The 18337-nt window shown below is 54.3% G+C and overlaps 1 protein-coding gene across 2 annotated transcripts; it reads left to right on the top strand.

Annotated features, from left to right (window-relative positions):
* Nucleotides 1-7718: 7718 nt before the first annotated feature.
* Nucleotides 7719-18013, top strand: MMP25 (matrix metallopeptidase 25). 2 transcript variants are annotated; one of them, XM_082644471.1, is made up of 10 exons: nt 7719-8156; nt 8557-8689; nt 10151-10286; nt 10393-10685; nt 15294-15470; nt 15554-15638; nt 15803-15885; nt 16187-16339; nt 16417-16674; nt 16827-18013. In XM_082644471.1, exons 1-10 carry the CDS (start codon nt 8067-8069, stop codon nt 17075-17077), a joined length of 1659 nt encoding a protein of 552 aa, XP_082500597.1. In that variant the 5' UTR covers nt 7719-8066; the 3' UTR covers nt 17078-18013. The 2 variants fall into 2 exon arrangements, with proteins under 2 accessions (XP_082500597.1, XP_082500598.1); XM_082644472.1 differs by lacking the exon at nt 15294-15470.
* Nucleotides 18014-18337: the final 324 nt, after the last annotated feature.

Here is an 18337-nt window from a genome sequence, read left to right as displayed (position 1 = left end):
TTAATTCCTTATTCTTCATTTCTATTTCTTTGATCTAAGGAAAGAATCAGGTTAGGCTAAGTATTGTGTGATCAAAAGATTTGAAAGGTGTGCTTGGGCCGGAGGTTAGTTACAATATGGCTTTGCTAAAGTGACAAGACAAAAGGGACCTCCTGCAGAGAGCTCTTTCCTGCAAAGAGCTCTTTCCTGCAAAAAGCTCTTTCCTGCAAAAAGCTGCTTACAGATCCCCATTGTCAGACATCACTCCATTTCTAAGGGATTAGGGGCGAAGGTCCATCTTCTGTAACTTCTTCCTGCTGACATAGGGTGTCGTAGTCTTAGAGTGGAAGATGTTGACATGCTTCTATACCATCTCTTTGCTGACAATTTTAGTTGCCTGCTTACATATACGGGCAGAGCAAGCTACAATTATTTTGACGCCCACAAAGACACAGATGATTATTAGCAATAGTGTTAACCGCATTCTCTTGAGGCCAGTTCTTGGAATTGTGCTAGCCAAAGAGTCACTACTGCTCAGAATGGAGCAGCTTATGTCATGGCTGCACTCTGGTCATCATGCTTCTTCCCTCTGGGGGACAGTTACAGTATCTGTAAAGCAACTCAAGAATGTGCATCAGACACTGAAAGATTCTATGACTCTCTTGTCCTGATCATTCACTGCTTGAGCCTGCTCTTTTGTGACTCAGGGAGGCTTGGGAGATTTCAGCTTTTCTACAAACAAGAGGCAGGAGACATTGGAAGGGCCTTTGTACTTGGGGGGAGGCGGGGGTACCGCAGTGTTCTGCTCGGTTTCAATTCCTCCCTTCTGCCTCCCCCTAACCCCATCCAAACAACCACTGATCTGCTTTCTATCCCTCTAGATTGGTTTGCATTTGCTAAATATAACTGGAATCATATAGCATGATCTAATTTTTTGTCTGTCTTCTTTTGTTTGTTTTCCACATTAACTTTTTTTTCTTATTGTGGTAAAATACACATATATAAAATTTACTATCTTAACCATTTTTAAGTGTACAGGTTGGCGGCATTACATGCAGTCACAATGCTGGGCAGAAATCACCACCATCATCCCCATAACTCCTTTCAGCTTGTAAAACTGAAACTCTGTCCCCATTAAACACAAACTACCCCTTCTCCCCACCATTGGCCCCTGGCAGTCACCACTGTACTTTCTGTCTCTGTGAGTTTCAGTACTCTGAGTACCTCATCTGAGTGGAATCCTGTAGTATTTGCCTGCCATTAAGTCTTTTCAAGGACAGTTTCTGTTGATTTTTTTTTTCCTTTGAACTGGCCATATTTCCTGTTTCTTTGTGTGCCTTGTGATTTTTTGTTGAACACTGGGACATTTAAATCTAATAATGTGGTAACTCTGGAAGTCAGATTCTCCCCCTCCCCAGCGTTTTCTGTTTTTTGTTGTTGTTTGGGGACTTTTTTTTTTTTTTTTTTTTTGGAATGTTGTAGGCTGTCTCTGTGACTGAGGTGTGAACTTAATGTGTTCTTAGGTCTTTTCTGAGCCTTTCCTTGGGCACACGCAGTCACTTGCTAATTTTCCCCATAGATGCAGGTTTTTTGTTTTGTTTTGTTTTGTTTTAATGTTCTAGTCTTTAATGTCTGACTCCTGAAAGGGGAAAATCGTTAAAAGATGGGGGTTAATACTCAATGCTCTGTGGTGACCTAAATGGGAAGGAAATCCAAAAAAGAGGGGATATATGTATACGTATAGCTGATTCACTTTGTTGTACAGTAGAAAGTAACACAACATTGTAAAGCAACTATACTCCAATAACAATTAATTAAAAAAAAAAAAAGAAGGGGGTTAAAAAGGGGTCCCGGCCCTTTAAATCCCTCCCCCTACCCCGGGCAGTCACTTCAGCCAGATGGGCGGGGGCTGCAGCAGCAGGGGAGGTGCCACAAGAATGGCTGCCACCCCTCTGTCTACAGCTCCCTGATCAGAAGCATTGATCAGTCTCAGCCGTCAGAGCCCAGATCCCCCATCTTCGGAGGACAGGGTCCTTTTGCTCACCTTCCTTCCTGCAAGCTCTCCAGGTGGGGGATGGGCAGCTACTACTGAACTGAGAGCTGAAATTGATGACCATTTACTGTCCAAGCCTTCCCCTGGAAGTTATAAGCCTTCAGTGTTCCAGAATAGTTCCATCAGACAGATTCTGCCAGTGCAATTGTTTTTTTTTTTTTTTTTTTTGCGGTATGCGGGCCTCTCACTGTTGTGGCCTCTCCCGTTGCGGAGCACAGGCTCCGGACGCGCAGGCCCAGCGGCCATGGCTCACGGGCCCAGCCGCTCCGCGGCATATGGGATCCTCCCAGACCGGGGCACGAACCCGTATCCCCTGCATCGGCAGGCGGACTCTCAACCACTGCGCCACCAGGGAGGCCCTGCCAGTGCAATTGTTGTCCAGGTGGGGAGACAGATTCCTGGTGCTTTCCTACTCCACCATCTTCCCAGAATCTTCTCTGATCCAAAGCCTTTTGCACAACAGTGGGTGAAACAGTCGGGGAGTGAAGAAGGGAACTTCCCAGGACTCCTTGACACAGGAGCCCCACTCACCACTCACTGTGGTACCAAAACCTGTTGGTGAAGCCCTGACTTAGCAGCAATAGATTGAGAAAACAGAACGTAGAAGTGCAAGAGTTCATGAGATTATGGAAGTTGGAATGTTTAAACAGGCTTTATGTAAAGAAGCTGTGTCTCCTTTACCTATTGTTTTATGGGAATGGATATTATGTCCTGCTGGGAATATTTCCCCTACCCGGTATTGTAAACTCCAAACCTGTAGATGGAGTCCCAGCGGAGGCCACGTCTAGGAATGTAAGGGTCGATTGAATTAAGGTAAAAGTTCTACTAACTGGAATTCTACTAATTGGAATACTCCATCAGACTTTCTGTGAAGTGCCTCTTTTACCTGAGTGCAATTACAGGGATTGACACTGTATCTGACTGGGGAATGTTTCCCTAACTAGTACTGTGAAACAGAAAGTGTGCAAATCCTCCCTTCAAGCAAGGTTACTGGGACGTGCTAAACAGGAACCAGTAAGATTGCCTGACTCTACACAACGTTGAATAGAAGGTGGGGTGCTGGCAGGGACAGAGTCTCTGTGCGGTAGCCCTATGTGGAGTGTAGACTGGGGCTTAAGGCAAAAGCCTGTAAGCACCCGCCCAGCGATGACTACTGGGACTTTCAACTGGAGAGTTTCCAGGGTTATTTACTACCTTGTTTTCAGACATTAATTGAAGCTACCCCATGACTGAAGGACATAAAATTATCTTAAAACCTGAAATACCCATTACGTCTAGGGTGATGTCAGAGAAATGCTCTAATGGGGATGGCAGAACCCAGAAGAGTTCCATCATAAGATGGAAATGGTTTTCACAAGATGGTGCTGCCTGGGGAGACTGTCATGAAGAGGGAGCCTCTCTTATCCGAGGAGGACTGAATTCGGATCTGTGTGAGCAGCTCTGGATTCCATCACTTGGACAGTGAGTGCCCTATTAACAGCTGTCGACTGACCAACAAGGAGATGCTTGGTTTGTGGACAGCAGTTCCAAGGTGAACAGACAACTTCCTCTTTGGAAGGCCACCACTGTGATCAAAGAATGTGAAAACAGATCAGTCTGGTGGGCTGAACTGCAAGCTGTTTTCCTAGCCATGATGGGAGAATTGGCAGTGGTGAAATTCCCTATGTTTTGGTTTCTACCGACTCACGGTCAGGCAGGAGGGCAACGGAAACCTGGCCTGTTAAAGGGATGCCTAGGGAATTCCCTGATGGTCCAGTGGTTAGGACTCTGCACTTCCACTGCAGGGGACACTGGTTCGATCCCTGGTTGGGGAACTAAGATCCCACATGCAGCACAGCGTGGCCAAAAAATAATAATAATAATTAAAAATAAATAAATAAAAGGATGCCCATATGGGACACAGCCCCGTGGAAATACCTATGGAAATTTGAGGGGCGCTTAAAGTAGGTACATGGCATGTCAATTCCCATCCTTGGAACCTCCTTCCAGCTTAATAAGCTGAGATTCCTATGTGTTCACTTAAGGTGGCTGCCACCTGGGCCCATGAGAAAAATGGACACAGGGTCCCTACAGCAATGCCGAGTTGGGCTGTATCTGGACATGGTCCTCTTGTACCTCCTGAGGCACGAAATGCCAATAAGAGCTGTTTTGTCAACAAGCAAGAGACAGAGAATAGAGATAGTTATGTGGCAGATTCCCCGGGGGGAAGGCCTGGATTGTAACTGGCAAGTGAGACTAATGCTGGTATCCTTGTGGGGGTACAGATGGGTCCTCCTGGGAATAGACACCGACTCTGGACTGGGCTTTGCTTAGCTGGTGGTAGATACAAATGCTCAGAATAATATAAAAGAACTGGAACAGAAGATATTGTGACAATTTGGGTGGCCTATCATCATTTCTTCAGACCAAGGACCACATTTTATAGCCCATAATGTCCAGAGTACTAGTTTGGTAGAGAATTGGAGCAAGCAGCTAAAGCATTAGTTGTTTAAAATGGGACAAATAAAGAGCTGGCTTATACTCCTCCCTGTGTAACACAGGTATGAGTGCGGCCAAAGGAGTGTCCCCACTGGGTAGATGTCTCTGTTTTTCTGGTGGATCTGGGGAAGACAGGGTGGGGAGAAATGCTGGTAAGACTATGTAGTTTTTCCCAAGGGAGGAGGATGCTCATATAACAACTCTTTTTTTCTCTCTCTTTCTTTCTTCCCCACATCATCACAACTTTTTTTCTTCCTACCTGGTTCCATGACCAGGGCTGCAAATACAAGTGCCCCAAACAGTGATGATTCCTAAATAAGAGATTGCAACTGTACTTCAAACCTTATGTCAGAATTCCTACGGGACTGATGGGGTAGGATGTGCCTTCACCCTCTCTGACAAAATTGGCATTGACAGTGAATGCAGCTATAGTGATGCTAGTAAAGATAGCCCACCAGGTCTGCACCTGTGTGACCTCAACCTCTGTGGACTGAGGGGGAGGCACCGGCTAGACTAGAATAGCTGCCTGCAAACTGGACCAGCACAGTGGCCGAACTTAACGTCCCTTCCAAAGGTGGAAGCATTTGGGTGTCAATGTAGAGAAGGAGGAACAGTAGCTAAGGGTAAAGTAATGGATAAATGAATTATGTCATGAGGGAAATCCAGTATTACATTAACACCTTGAAAGAGGCTCAGAGCCACAGATGATATTCTCTGTTAGTTCGACTATACCAGATGCCTGGAAAGGTGAAGTCATATGTGCCAAGACCACTCCTGCTTTTGGAACCTGACAAGATCAGACGGAAACTCGAGACCCTAAGCGGCTTCACCCTGGCAGACACTTTCATATGATACGATGATGGACTGGAGTGATTGCTGATGGCATGGGATTCTGTAACGTGCCAGTATCTTTCAAGTTGCATATTGTTTTGCTGTAAGGGTTCCATGGCCAGAGACAAGGGGGCGGGCTGTGGAATAATAGAAAATATGTCTTTTGGTCTCTGCCCTTGGTTCCTGGAACAGAATTCCTAAAACCCTTGTGATTTCCTAAGTGATAAGAGTTACTAGGAGCATCTTTTGTTCTAATATTTGGTCTCTGTCCCCAGTTTCTGACCCAGGGCTCCTAAATCCATCAGAATTTCCTGGGTGATAGGGGTGTCTTTAGTTCTAATGAGGTGACTCTGGGTGTGCTTCTCGATAGCTCCTGGATGGGGGCTGGTCACCTGAAGCTTGGAACTTTCAGTCCCACCTCTCATGCTCCAGGGAGGGAAGAGGGGCTGGATATTGTTAATAATTAATCATGCCTATGTGATGAGCCTCCATAAAAATCCCCAAAGTATGAGGTTCAGAGAGCTTCTGGGTTGGTGAACACATCTACATGCCAGGAGGGTGGCGCACTCCAACTCCATGGGGACAAAAGCTCCTGGGCTGGGGACCCTTCCAGACCTTGCCCGATGTATCTATCTCTTCATCTGGCTGTTCATCTATATTCCTTATCCTATTTTTTTATTACATAAAAAGCTGGTAAATGTAAGTAAGTGTTTCCCCAAGTTCTGTGAGCTGTTCTAGCAAAGAATCAAGTCCAAGGAGGGGGAAGTCATGGGAACCTCTGATTTGTAGCCAACTTGACAGAACCTGGGGTGACCTGGAGGCCTCCTACTTGTGATTGGCATCTGAAATGGGGAGCAGTCTCGTGGGACTGAACCCTTAACCTGTGGGGTCTTCAATAACTGGTTACTATCAGAATTGAAGAATCGTAGGACACCCAGCTGCTGTCACAGAGAATTGCTCGATGTGGGGAACCCCGCCCCCACATCTAGTGTCAGATGTTAAACATTGTGAGTGTGGTAGTGTGTTAGAGCAAAGGAGAAACACCAGGAGGAGGAGTGGACGTTTTTATTGCATACGGGATCCGTTATGGACTGAACCAGTGTCCCTAAATTTGTATGTTGAAGTCCTAATCCCCAGTCAAAATGTGGGGATTTGGAGATAGGCCTTTAAAGAAGTGATTAAGGTAAAATGAGGCCATTAGGGTGGGCCCTCATCCAATGTGACTGGTGCCTTTAGGAGAAGAGGGGATATGGTACGCAAAGAGACACCAGGGTTGTGTGGGCACAGAGGAAAGACCACGTGAGGACACAGGGACAAAACAGCCACCTGCAAGGTGAGGAGAGAAGCCTGGAAAAATCGACGTTGCCTGCACCTTGATCTTGGACTTCCGGCCTCCAGAACTGTCAGGAAATAAATTTCTCACGTTGTTCAGGCCACCTGGTCTGTGGTAGTTTGTTATGGCAGCCCCAGCGGATCAGCACAGGATCTCAGTGTTTTAGTTTGCATCTCTAGCTTGCTAATCCTGCTCACTATTTATTTTGTTTAAAACACACATGGGGTCCTGTGGCTGCCCTGCTTGCGCCACAGACTGAGCTCTTCCACTCAGCCGCCCTCGCCAGGAAGTCCACCCCCACCTTCCTCCTCATCCTTCTCCAGCTGCTAGGCGTCCCAGCACCCGGCTCCCCGGGGGGCGCGAGGGGCGGCTGTGCCTCCGGGATCTCCTCCTATTCACCCCCTCCTCCGCCCTGCGCTCCCGGCCGGGGGCTGGCGCTCCAGCTCCTGCGAGGATGTTACTGGATTTTTAAATGCCTAGTACCTGCCCCGAAGTAGTCCCCGGGTCTGGGATCTAGAGTTGCTGGGACCACCGCGTAGGAAGCAGAGACCCGCGCAGCCCACGTGGTTGGGGGAATGAACTCGGTGGCCACAGGCAGCCGCACGCGCGCACACGGGGGCCGCGGGCGGAGATGGGCGGGGGGCGTGCCAGGGCCCCGCGGAGGGGGAAGCGGCCCAGCCTCCCGCCGCCCGGAAATCCCCCCTGCGCTTGGCCGGCCGAGCGTCCTGGGGTCTCCGGGAAGGGCGGCTGGGGGAAGAGGAGGACCCCGAGCCGCCCCTCCCCCGGGCCCGGCTTCGGGGATCTGAGAAAGCAGAAGCGAGCGGCGCTCCGGGGAGTCCCACCGGAGCCGGGATCTAGGAAGAGAAACTTGCGGCCGGGGCTGGGCCCGCGACCCGCGCTCTCTGAAGCGCTCGGAGGAGAGGTCCTGGGTCCGGGAGGGGTCCTGCGTCACCACCCGGCCCGCCTTGTCTCGCTGGAAGACCGAAGATCCGGCCCTTTCCCCTGCTGCGCCGTCTTCGCCTAGTGGGGTGCGCCTGACCCGCCTCTCCCCGCCCGGCCCGCCGCTCCAGTCCGGAGGAGGGGCCGTCGGCGCGGACAGGACCGGCCCGCATCCCCGAGAGGCGGCCGTCGCGGACCCGGAGCCCGAGCTTCCGCCCCCTTCCCGCACCCTCTCAACTCTGCCTGCCCTCCGCTGGACGCCCCTGTGCCCCCCGCATCGTGCCTCCCAGTGTCCCGGATCCCCGAGCGGCCCCCCATCCCCTCGCCCACTCCTCGTATCCCGCGCCGGGTCCCCTGAGCCTCTCTGGGCCCCTGATCTCCACCCCCGGATCCCCAGGGCGGCGCGGGTCTGGTCCCCTCGAGCTCCGCCGGCTGCCAGGGCAGGACCGCGCCATGCTCCGGCTCCTGGCGCTGTTGCTCCCGCTGCTACCGCCGCCCGCGCGCGCCCGGGAGCCCTCCGCGCAGGACGTGAGCCTGGGCGTGGTGAGTGCCGGGGTTCGCGGGCTCCTGGACCTGCAGGGGGGCTGGGAGAGGGAAGCCGGGGCCTGGACTCCCGGGTTCAGAGGAAGCTGGGGGCGGTTCAAATGTCCAAAGAGTGACCGGGGATGGAGACAGGGGATCCGTCAGGAGGTTCGGGGCCCGAATTTGGAAATCTGGAAAGGGGCTAGGGTGGGGAGGTGGGGACTCTTGGGAACAGGTGAACAAGGGCAAACCCAGGGCTGGAGGGCCTGTACCTTGAGATGGGGAGCAGGCCAGTACCCGGGGCTGAGGACTCTGGGCTATCTATGTCTGGTGAGAGGTGGGGCTTCCAGGATGATGGTGGGAAGGGAAAGTCCCATCTCTGCGACCTTTCCTCCTTCCCCTGTTCCCTCCTCTGGTCTAGGACTGGCTGACCCGCTATGGCTACCTGCCGCCACCTCACCCTGACCAGGCCCAGCTGCAGAGCCCTGCAAAGCTGTGGGATGCGATCAAGGTCATGCAGAGGTTTGCGGGTCTGCCGGAGACAGGAGTCCTGGGTATGTGGCCCCCACCCCCTCCCCCAGCCCAGCCTCTGCACCCAGCCTGACCATTGTTGCCCACCCGACCAACCGCAGTTTCTAAACCTCCCGTGTATCTGAATCGGGCGCTATGAAATGCTGACCTCAGGTCCCAACTCGGAGGTTCTAAGATATTCCTCTTTCAGTAAATATTTATCAGGAATCTCTTCTTGATAAATGACATGTGAGGTCATTTCAGGCTCCGCTGGTATAGTGGTGAACAAGGTAGATGAGGTCCCTGCTCTCATGGAGCTAACATTCTAGAGGGAGACACACACAGATCAAGAATAGAAATATGCAAACTAATTTCAGATAGTGGTGAGCGTTCTGATGAAAATAAAATGCTAATGGTATTCAGGGAGCTGGTCTGGGCAGAGGAGGCCCCTCTGAAAGATGTCATATGAGTTGGGAGGAGCTCACATGACTTGAAGAATTCGTAGGACACAAAGAGGAGGAAACAGCCATGGGAAGATGTGGGAAAAGAGTGTCCCAGGCAAGTGCAAAGGCCCTGTGGCAGACACTGGCTTGCATGCCTGTAATGAAAGGAGGACTGATGAGCTAAACAAGAGCCTGATCAGGGGCTGTGAAAGGTGTTTCCATTTGATTTCAAGTGTGATAAGAAACCCTGAGTGGGTTTGAGGGAGAGAGGCAACTAGATATGATTTGCAATCTTAAGCTTCCTCTGCTTACTGCTGGAGAATGGAGGGTGGGGAGCACCCAGACTAGGAAGGAGGCACGTAGTGTTCAGGCAACGATGTGATGAGACGCAGCTGAATCCAGGGTGTATATTTTGGAGGTAGAGCTGAGAGGCTCGTCTGTTGGGTTAAATGAAAGGAAGAGAGAGGTGGAGGGCTCCTGTCCAGCTACGAGGGGAGGTAGGACCCTTTTGGCAACAGGATGTGCTCAATTGCTCTTTTTCACCTCAACCTTCACTTGGAGTGAGGGGACGGCTGGGGATGGAGCCAAGCTGGTAAAGGGGATTCCAGGAGATCTGACCTAGGAGGGGCTTGCCACAGGAGACCAGAGACCCAGCTGACCTGGGGACTTTCAACTTTATCTGGTTGTGATGGGGACTTGGGAGCTAGCGTGTGAGGTATGGGCAACCTCCCAGGGGGTTCCAGCCTCCAAGAGAGTAGTTCTCACTGCACGCCCAGGGTTCCTGCCTCTAGAGGCCAGCGGCCAGGGCTCAGGGAAACAGGATGCCCAGATCCTGGCCTGAGACTCTGAGTCCATGCAGGGCCGTGCAGAGGGTGGTACTACCCAGAAGGGCAGTGTCATAGTCTGGTATGAGCTGGCTTCCAGAATTAGATGGCCTGGGTTCCAATTGAAAATGTGGGGCCTTGGACAAGTGTTTGAAGCGCTATGAGACTCAAGTTTCCCCATGGAGAAAGTGAGCTGGCGCCTACTGGTGACCCCCCTTTGCCACAACCTCTCCCCCAGACCCTGTGACAGTGGCCACCATGCATAAGCCCCGCTGCTCCCTGCCTGATGTGCTGGGGGCGGCAGGGCTGGTCAGGCGGCGCCGCCGGTATGCTCTGAGTGGCAGCGTGTGGAAGAAGCGAACCCTGACATGGAGGTAGGTCCTGGCGCCCTCTCCCGCCCTGGGCCTGCCTGACCCAGCTTCGAGTGAGTGGCTGCCTTCTCTCTCCTCGGCCCCCCTCACTCGCCCCTCCTCTTTCCAGGGTAAACTCCTTCCCCCAGGGCTCAGTGCTGAGCCAGGAGACAGTGCGGACCCTCATGCACCATGCCTTGACCACCTGGGGTGTTGAGTCAGGCCTCGAATTCCAGGAAGTGGGTTCTCAGGGCCCGATGGAGCCTGATATCCTCATCGACTTTGCCCGGGCCTATCACCAGGACAGTTACCCCTTCGACGGGCAGGGGGGCACCCTTGCCCATGCCTTCTTCCCTGGGGAGCACTCCATCTCTGGGGACACTCACTTTGATGATGAGGAGACCTGGACTTTTGGGTCAAAAGGTACAATCTCCCCTCTTCTGAGAGATCCTCTCCCCAGATCTGTCCGTCCTTAAAAATTAAGTTTAAATTACCTTTATTTATGGAGGCTGTATGAGTTGGGCTTCGCCAGAGAAATAGAACCAGTCGGGGGGTGGGGGTGGGGTGTGTGTGTGTGTGTGTGTGTGTGTGTGTGTGTGTGTGTGTGTGTGTGTGTGTGTGTGTGTGTGTGTGTAAAGGATCGCAGAGGCTGGTAAGCCCAAGTAGGGCAGGCCTGCAAGCTGGAAATTCAGGTGACTTTGTGGTGCACTTTTGAGTCCAGTATTTGCAGAACAAGCCAGCTGGAAGCCCAGGCAGGATTTCTATGTTGCAGTCTTTGAGGCAGAATTCCTTCTTCCCCAGGAAACCTCAGTTTTCGTTCTTAATGCCTTCAACTGATTAGACGAGGCCCACCCACCCTATGGAGGGTGATCTGCCCTAATTACTGTCAATTGAATATAGACGTTATCCATGTGTATAAAATAACCTCCACAACAATATCTAGACTGGTGTTTGATCAAGCACGGGGGCGCCAGAGTCTGGCCAAGTTAACACAGAAAATTGCCCCACAGAGTCCTGTTAGATGCTCAGCTCCAAGGTGGGGCTGAGGACTTAAAGGGGCAAAAACACAGCTCTGCCAGCAGCTGAGTCAGAAGAGTAACTGGCAATTGCTACACATGGTGACACAACCATGGGGAATCACAACAGAGGATGTCCTCAAGCCTGGGGGTGTTCAAAGGAAGGCTGATCCAAAGCTCTTGAGTGCTGGGGACTTCCTGGAAGTGGTGACTTTGTTTGTTCCACACATATATACTGAGTGCCAACTAGTGCCCGAGGTCCCACTCTCCTGGCGTATGCAGGGCAGGGGGTGGGGGTGGGGGAGAGGGGACACATAAGAAAGCACAAGCCAGTGAGCTCTCTGAGGCCAGGGGAGTCAGGGGTGGGAGCACTGTGGGGAGAAACGGCCTGGGACATTTGGGGCTGAAAGGCAAAAATATGGTGTTGGGAGGGGACTGCAGAGGCTGGAGGGCAGGTCTCACACCACGAGGGGTCTTGGACAACACATGGTGGGGTCTGGATGATAGGATTCTGAAGGCCTTGGGAACTGTGGAAGGTTTTGCATCCTAGAAATACCACTGGCTGCCATTGGGGGCAAGATAGGGACAGGGAGGCAGGAAGCTATCTTGGGGTCCAGGTGAGAGATGGTGGAGGGGATGGGAGTGGGGGCAGAGGGCAGTGGGCAGCTCTGCGGGGAGTCTAGTCAGGATGGGCAAAGATTGGGATCTGACTGGGTTCTGGGGGCAAAGGGGGGTGAGGATGGTTGGGTACCAGCCAGGTTTCTGGCTCAAGGCCCCTGGAGGATGGTGTCTTGTTAATGCAGGTGGGAGGCGGGGGAGGAGGAGGCGCAGACTCAGGAAGGCAGGCGGGACGTGTGCCTGCACTGCTGGTTGGCTGGTCAGTGCAGGTGGTGCGTTAGTGGTCGGGTATCTTGCACTAGAATTTGGATTCCTCCAACTTAGGTCAGGTTCCCCAGAACTGGAGCTTGAGAGGAAAATTCTTGTGCAAGCGGTTTTTGGGGGCATGTTCTCAGGGGAAAGGGAAGCAGGAGAGGACTGGGGAAAGAAGCTAAGCAAGGATGTGGTCTCAGCTGGACAGGAGCCTGACCCCGCAGGGAACACTGGAGCATAAATAATGCCACAGGGTTGGTTCTGCCTGGAGGAAGGGGGCCCAGCTCTTCCAGCCCCCCTGCCCCCCACATCGATCAGCCACTGGCTGCAGACTGCTCAGGGAAGGGGAGGCTGGGCTAGGAGGGAGAGCCATTTCTTGGGGAGGGGGGCGGCCAGAGGATGGGCACACAGGCTCTGTAGAGGATTTGGGTGAGGTGCAGATCACATAGATAGACAAATCCACTACAGGGAGGCTGTGTAATGCAGCATTTAAGATCTCTGGGTTGAAGTGGAACTCGAGCCAGCGTTCCTCTGCCTGCTGCATGTATCAGTTACTTGACCTCAATGTGCTCAGTTTCCTCATCTGAGAAATGGGGATAATAATAGTATGTGCTGGTCCCATGGGCTTGCAGATTAGATGAATAATTCACCTACAGCTCTCAGCACAGGACAGTCTGTTCACTGCCAGCTACTATGAGCTGGGTCTGGTGGCAGATTTGAGAGTTGGCAGTACTTGGGGGTAAGGTTCCAGGAGAATGTAGAATGTGATGATCAAGTTCAGAGCTGTGGGGCGTCCCACAATTAAGAGGAGGGTGGCAGGGAAGGCGGAATGAAAGGAAATGGAGAAAAACCAGGCTGAAAGGTGACCAAGAACAAAAGCAAAGGAGGAAGTGGACAGGAGTGAGCAGGGCAGCAAATCATCCAGTAAGTTATTTATGCCTGGATCTGGCCCTCTGGGGACAAAGTGACCTTAGTGCCCACAGGCTTGGTGGGTGGGGGGAGAATCTAGACCACAGAGGCGTGAGAGGAGCTGAGGAGCTGAAGGCTGAGTTCAGACCACTGACCAGAGAACTTGCTGGGGAGGGAGAAGGGATATGGATGGAGGGCAGACAGGTCCAGGGGGTGTCTTAGGATGAGGGAGTCTTGAGCACTCAGGGACAGTGGATGAGCCAATAGAAAGAAAGGGGTGGGGGATGGGTGCATGGATCGTGGATTCATGGATGGATAAATGGATGGATGAACGGACACACGGATGGATGGATGGACAGCTGGATGCATGCATGCATGAATGCAGTGAGGAACGGATGGGTGGGGCACTGTCCTTGTCCTGGAGGAGGTGAGTGAGGCAAGGACCTCCGCCCAGGGCACGGCACGTGGCAGGAGGTAAGCTGGGGGAGATGAAGCGCTGTGTCCAATGCACAGGAAGTTACAGATTACATCAGCGGCCTGTCTTGATGAAATAGGAAATGCATTTGTCAGCATTTGTCATCTAAGAGTTGGGAGCTGGGGCTGGGGCTGGGTAGCGGGCTGAAGGGGCTATGAGTCTGGAATTGAGGCTGAGTGGAGAGAGCAAAGGAGCTGCCTGCTGAGGCTGTGGGCAAGGATGAGAGGAGGTGCCGAGGACCCCCAGAGATGGGCACCAAGAGTCTCATGTGGCTGGATCTGCATGGTTGTGTAATTTCCCCAGCTGAATTGCATGAGAAGGGTGCAAGAAAGGGGTGCGGCCAAAGGAGAGGCAAGACGGGGTGGGGGGGAGTGGTGAGATATGAAAAAGATCTACCCAATTAAGACACCAAACGTCCTGTCCTCCAATTTCTTAGGAAAAGCACTCAGTGCAATGAGAAAATCCACAGTCAATATGGCAATTCATCAGTACTTATGAGTTTGACCAAGACATCTGAAATCATTGCTGAGCTGCAGGACAGCACAGCCAGGGTACCAGCTCTGTCATTTAACTTGACCTCTCTGTGCCTCAGTTTCCTCACTTGTAAAATGGGGATAGGAGGTAGAGGTTTGTGAAAAGTAAATGCGGACAAGTGTTTGCTACTCTGCTTATGACTCACTCATTTCATCCTTAGATTCTCGCCTAGTGGCCTTGAGGAGTGGAGAGAAATTTGCTTTTCAGTTCACCAGGTTACTTCCAATAAACCCACATGCAACACTGCTCACTCTAGTTAGAAATTTCCATGAAGTAGATCAACATCTGGGGAAATCCGTACCTCCAGGTGGGGCTGCTTGCCTCTCTTGATGTCTCTGTCCCTCCTTGGCCTCTCGCTGGCTCAGGAATCGATGAGGCGCTGGGGTTTGGCCAGCAGCTGGGAGTGTGGAGAGGCTCGGTCCTGGCGCCTGGGCCGTGTCCTCAAGGAAGAGGCTTCTGTGGTCAGAGAGGCTGGGTGCCAGGGCCAGCAGGCTGTGGTTGGAGAGTGCCTGCTGGAGCTTCGTGTTCTGAGAGAGATGAAGTCTGCAGTGGTGGGGAGGGAAGACAAGGACCCGAGGGAGGTGGGGGTGGGGTGGAGGCTGTGGGAGAGGGAGATGGGGGAGGGGAAATAGAGGCCTGAGGGGTTGTGGGCACTGGGGGAGGGGGGTGGACCCGGGACAGCGGACCATGGGGCAGGAGTGGGGCCATGGAGTCTGACCAACATTCCCCATGGGTGGGAGTGGGAAGGGTTCGGAGGGGTGGGGGGCCTCTGCCAACAGACTGGAGCTGTGAGAAGGGTACTCCAAGGGCTGGGGCTCCCTTAGGAGAACTGTACACACCCTGAGGCTCCTGATTCCCCCAGAATGTTTCTGTATGTTGCCTTCTTGGGGGAAGGGGCTTCATCAGTGTAAAGCTGCTCCTTCCTCTATTCACACTGTTTCCTCCTGCTCTTCCCCCAACCTGCTCAGTGGGTCTTTTCAGACCGGCACCCCAGTATCTAGCACTGCCAAACAAGGCTACTCAAGAACATTTACCAAATAAGTGAACGCAGAGAGGAAGGATAAAATGGCTGGGGCGGGGGGCGGGGGTCTGGGTAGAGGAGGCTATGGCCACCTCTGAGGGTCTCCTGGTTGTTTCTGCCCAGCAGAAGGCCCCATTCCCCGGGGCCTGGGGGTGCTAGGGGTGGGGGTGGGGCACAGCTCCAGCCCATTCTCCCTCCCTCCCCAGATGGCGAAGGGACGGACCTGTTTGCTGTGGCTGTTCATGAGTTTGGCCACGCCTTGGGCCTGGGCCACTCCTCAGCGCCCAACTCCATCATGAGGCCCTTTTACCAGGGCCCGGTGGGCAACCCCACCGAGTACCGCCTGTCCCAGGACGACCTCGAAGGCCTGCAACAGCTCTACGGTACAAGGAGCGATGGGGAGCTCGCCGGGTAGCCTCTGCAGCAGGGTCAGGGGACTCACCACTCTCTAACGGTTTCTCCACAGGGAAAGCACCCCAAACCCCACTTGACAAGCCCACAAGGAAACCCCTGGCTCCTCCTCCCCCGCCCCCTGCCCTGCCCCCGGACAGGTGAGTATCTCTCCTGCTGTGAGGCCTTGGGTGAGCCCCCTAACCTCAGGGTCCTCCTCCACGAGATGGGCAGGTAAGAGTCCCTGCCTTGTAGGATGCCGTCCAGGTTAAGTAAAGGGAGAGGGGCCCCCCAACCCTCTGTTCACCTCTCTTTTCCTTCCCAGCCCCTCCCAACCCGTTCCTGATCGATGTGATGGCCATTTTGACGCCATCGCCAACATCCGAGGCGAAACTTTCTTCTTCAAAGGTAAGTGACTTCGGACCTCCCCGACCCCATATAGTTGGCTTCCTACCCACTTAGAGTGACCCGCCGGGGCTGTGAGGTTCGCAGGGATGCGGGACTTTCAGTGCTAAAGAGGGGAAAGCCCTGGATCAGCCGGTCACCTTAGAGCCACTGCAGCCTTGATTTTCAGATGGACCTGCCCACCCTGCGGTGGAAGGGGAAACCTAGCGCTGTGTTCGAGCCACACACTGCGGGGGGTGGGGGTGGAGGAGACCTCCTGCCGTCTCATCTCACGCCCACATGCCCACCCCTTCTTCCCCCGTAGGCCCGTGGTTCTGGCGCCTCCAGCCCTCGGGACAGCTGGTGTCCCCCCGGCCCGCCCGGCTCCACCGCTTCTGGGAGGGGCTGCCGGCCCAAGTGAAGGTCATCCAGGCCGCCTATGCCCGGCATCCGGACGGCCGGATCCTTCTCTTCAGCGGTAAGTGGGGCTCGAGGCGTGGCTGGCTCCGGGCATGCGCAGCGCCGCTCACCTGCCCCTCTCTCCCACCCACTCAGGTCAGCAGTTCTGGGTGTTCCAGGACCGGCGGCTGGAGGGCGCCGCGCGGCCGCTCACGAAGCTGGGGCTGCCCCCGGGAGAGGAGGTGGACGCCGTGTTTTCTTGGCCGCTGAACGGGAAGACCTACCTGATCCGGGGCAGGCGGTACTGGCGGTACGACGAGGCGGCAGCGCGCCCGGACCCCGGCTACCCGCGCGACCTGAGCCTCTGGGAGGGGGCACCGCACGCCCCCGACGACGTCACCGTCAGCAACACAGGTGGGAGAGAGCTCCCGCGGGGAGAGGCCGAGGGATGGGGAGCTAGAGGACGTCCCTGGGGTTTGGAGAGCCCTGGGGAGAGAAGCTGCACGGGGGGAGGGGGGAGGGGCAGGCCTGGACCAGCCCCTGAAGCATCTGCTCCCTCCCCGCAGGTGACACCTACTTCTTCAAGGGCGCCCACTACTGGCGCTTCCCCAAGGGCAGCGTCAAAGCCGAGCAGGACTCCCCCCAACCAATGGGCCCTAAGTTTCTGGACTGCTCCGCCCCCAGACCCCCCAAAGCGACCCTTAAGCCAGGAGCCTGCGACTGTCAGTGCGAGATCAGTCAGGCGGCAGGGCGGCCGTCCGTGCCCCACCTGCTGCCCCTTCTGCCTCTGCTGGTGGGGGGCTTCGCCTCCCGCTGAGGGGGGACCGCCCGCCACAAGGAAGGGACCGGATCTCCCACCGCGGGCCCTCTGTCCCCGGGGGCGGGCGGAGCTCAGCGAAGATGCACCTGGGCTGATGCGGGTGGAGTTAAGCCCTGGGAAGGCCAAGGGGTGGTGACAGGACTAGCCCTGGCACTGAATGCCCCACGTGTTTGGCCTCCTAGTTCTCTCCTCCCCCTCCCCTGGCAACCCGGACTCCGGTCTGGCTTCGACCCCGCAGGACTCTTCTTTTCCCAGAATACCTATCCTTTCCGGGAGCTCAGCCGGCTGACTCCCTGCAGCCCTGGACCCGCCTGGCAACAGCAGCTGTCCCAAGCTGTTCGGGTCTTTACAGGACAGGCCTGCCCGGGACGCTGAACCCAGGCCGGCTCTCCACCCGCTGCTCTGATGTTTCTCACCCTGTCCTGCTTCCATGAAGTCCCAGTCAAGCCATATTGGTGGGGACCCCAAACCCAGCCCTGAGACCACCCCTGAGCACCAGTGTCCCAAGTTGTGGGTGACATCAGTGGCCACATGGATGATACTCCAGTATCCCGCCCCAGTGGACCTTCTTTCTAGTCACCATGCTGGTACCAGAAATGCCTACGTTCAATAGGACACCATCCTGTCCCTAAAACACCTCTCCCCACCTCCACACCTGAGCCTCTGCCACCTCCTTCTGAACTGCTTGGCTCCATCAGCTCAATGCTGGTGGAAAGACAGTGGACTGGTCCCCTCTCAGTCCAGGGTCACTGGCTCCTCAGCTTTCCTGGGTGATGAGTGGGTGGAACCTGGGCCACCTCATTGACCCCACTGCAACCTCCCCCCTTCCCACTCTCCACAGAATTCAGGATCTAAATCAGTGCCTCTGCACCTATGCTTTTGGAATATTACACAACAGAATGACCCACTAAACTTAAAAATGCAGATTCCATGCCCTCGCTCTGAATGCTCACTCTGGGGCTGGGGCCATAACAAGCTGGGGTGGGGGTGGGGGTGGCCCTGCTGGGCAAGGGAGCTGGGCCAGCAGCTGTCATCTCTGTGTCTCTGCCTTGTGGCTTTTCTGTGTCTCTGCCATGTTCTCTCTCCCAGGGGCCAACCCCTTCCTGTTGTCTACAAAGCCCAGCTGATGGCCTTGGTTGAGAGAGGTCCACCCCCATGTGTGGAGTCACTTAGCGGCCACTTCTTTGGTTGGTACCTAGCTTCAGCGGCCCCACAGTGCTGCCCAGAGCTGAGGCTAGTGGGGATGTTGCCCACCTT

Source organism: Mesoplodon mirus, assembly GCF_964341445.2.
Source record: "Mesoplodon mirus genome assembly, chromosome: 15".
In the NCBI taxonomy this organism is placed as follows: Eukaryota; Metazoa; Chordata; class Mammalia; order Artiodactyla; family Ziphiidae; genus Mesoplodon; species Mesoplodon mirus.
This window is presented reverse-complemented; position numbering and strand designations above follow the sequence as displayed.

Coding starts and splice junctions, on each gene's coding strand:
- MMP25 (XM_082644471.1), top strand. CDS start 8,067: ATGCTCCGGCTCCTGGCGCTGTTGCTCCCGCTGCTACCGCCGCCCGCG. Junction 8,690..10,150: donor GCCGGAGACAGGAGTCCTGG/GTATGTGGCCCC, acceptor CCTCTCCCCCAG/ACCCTGTGACAGTGGCCACC. Junction 15,886..16,186: donor CGAAACTTTCTTCTTCAAAG/GTAAGTGACTTC, acceptor CTTCCCCCGTAG/GCCCGTGGTTCTGGCGCCTC.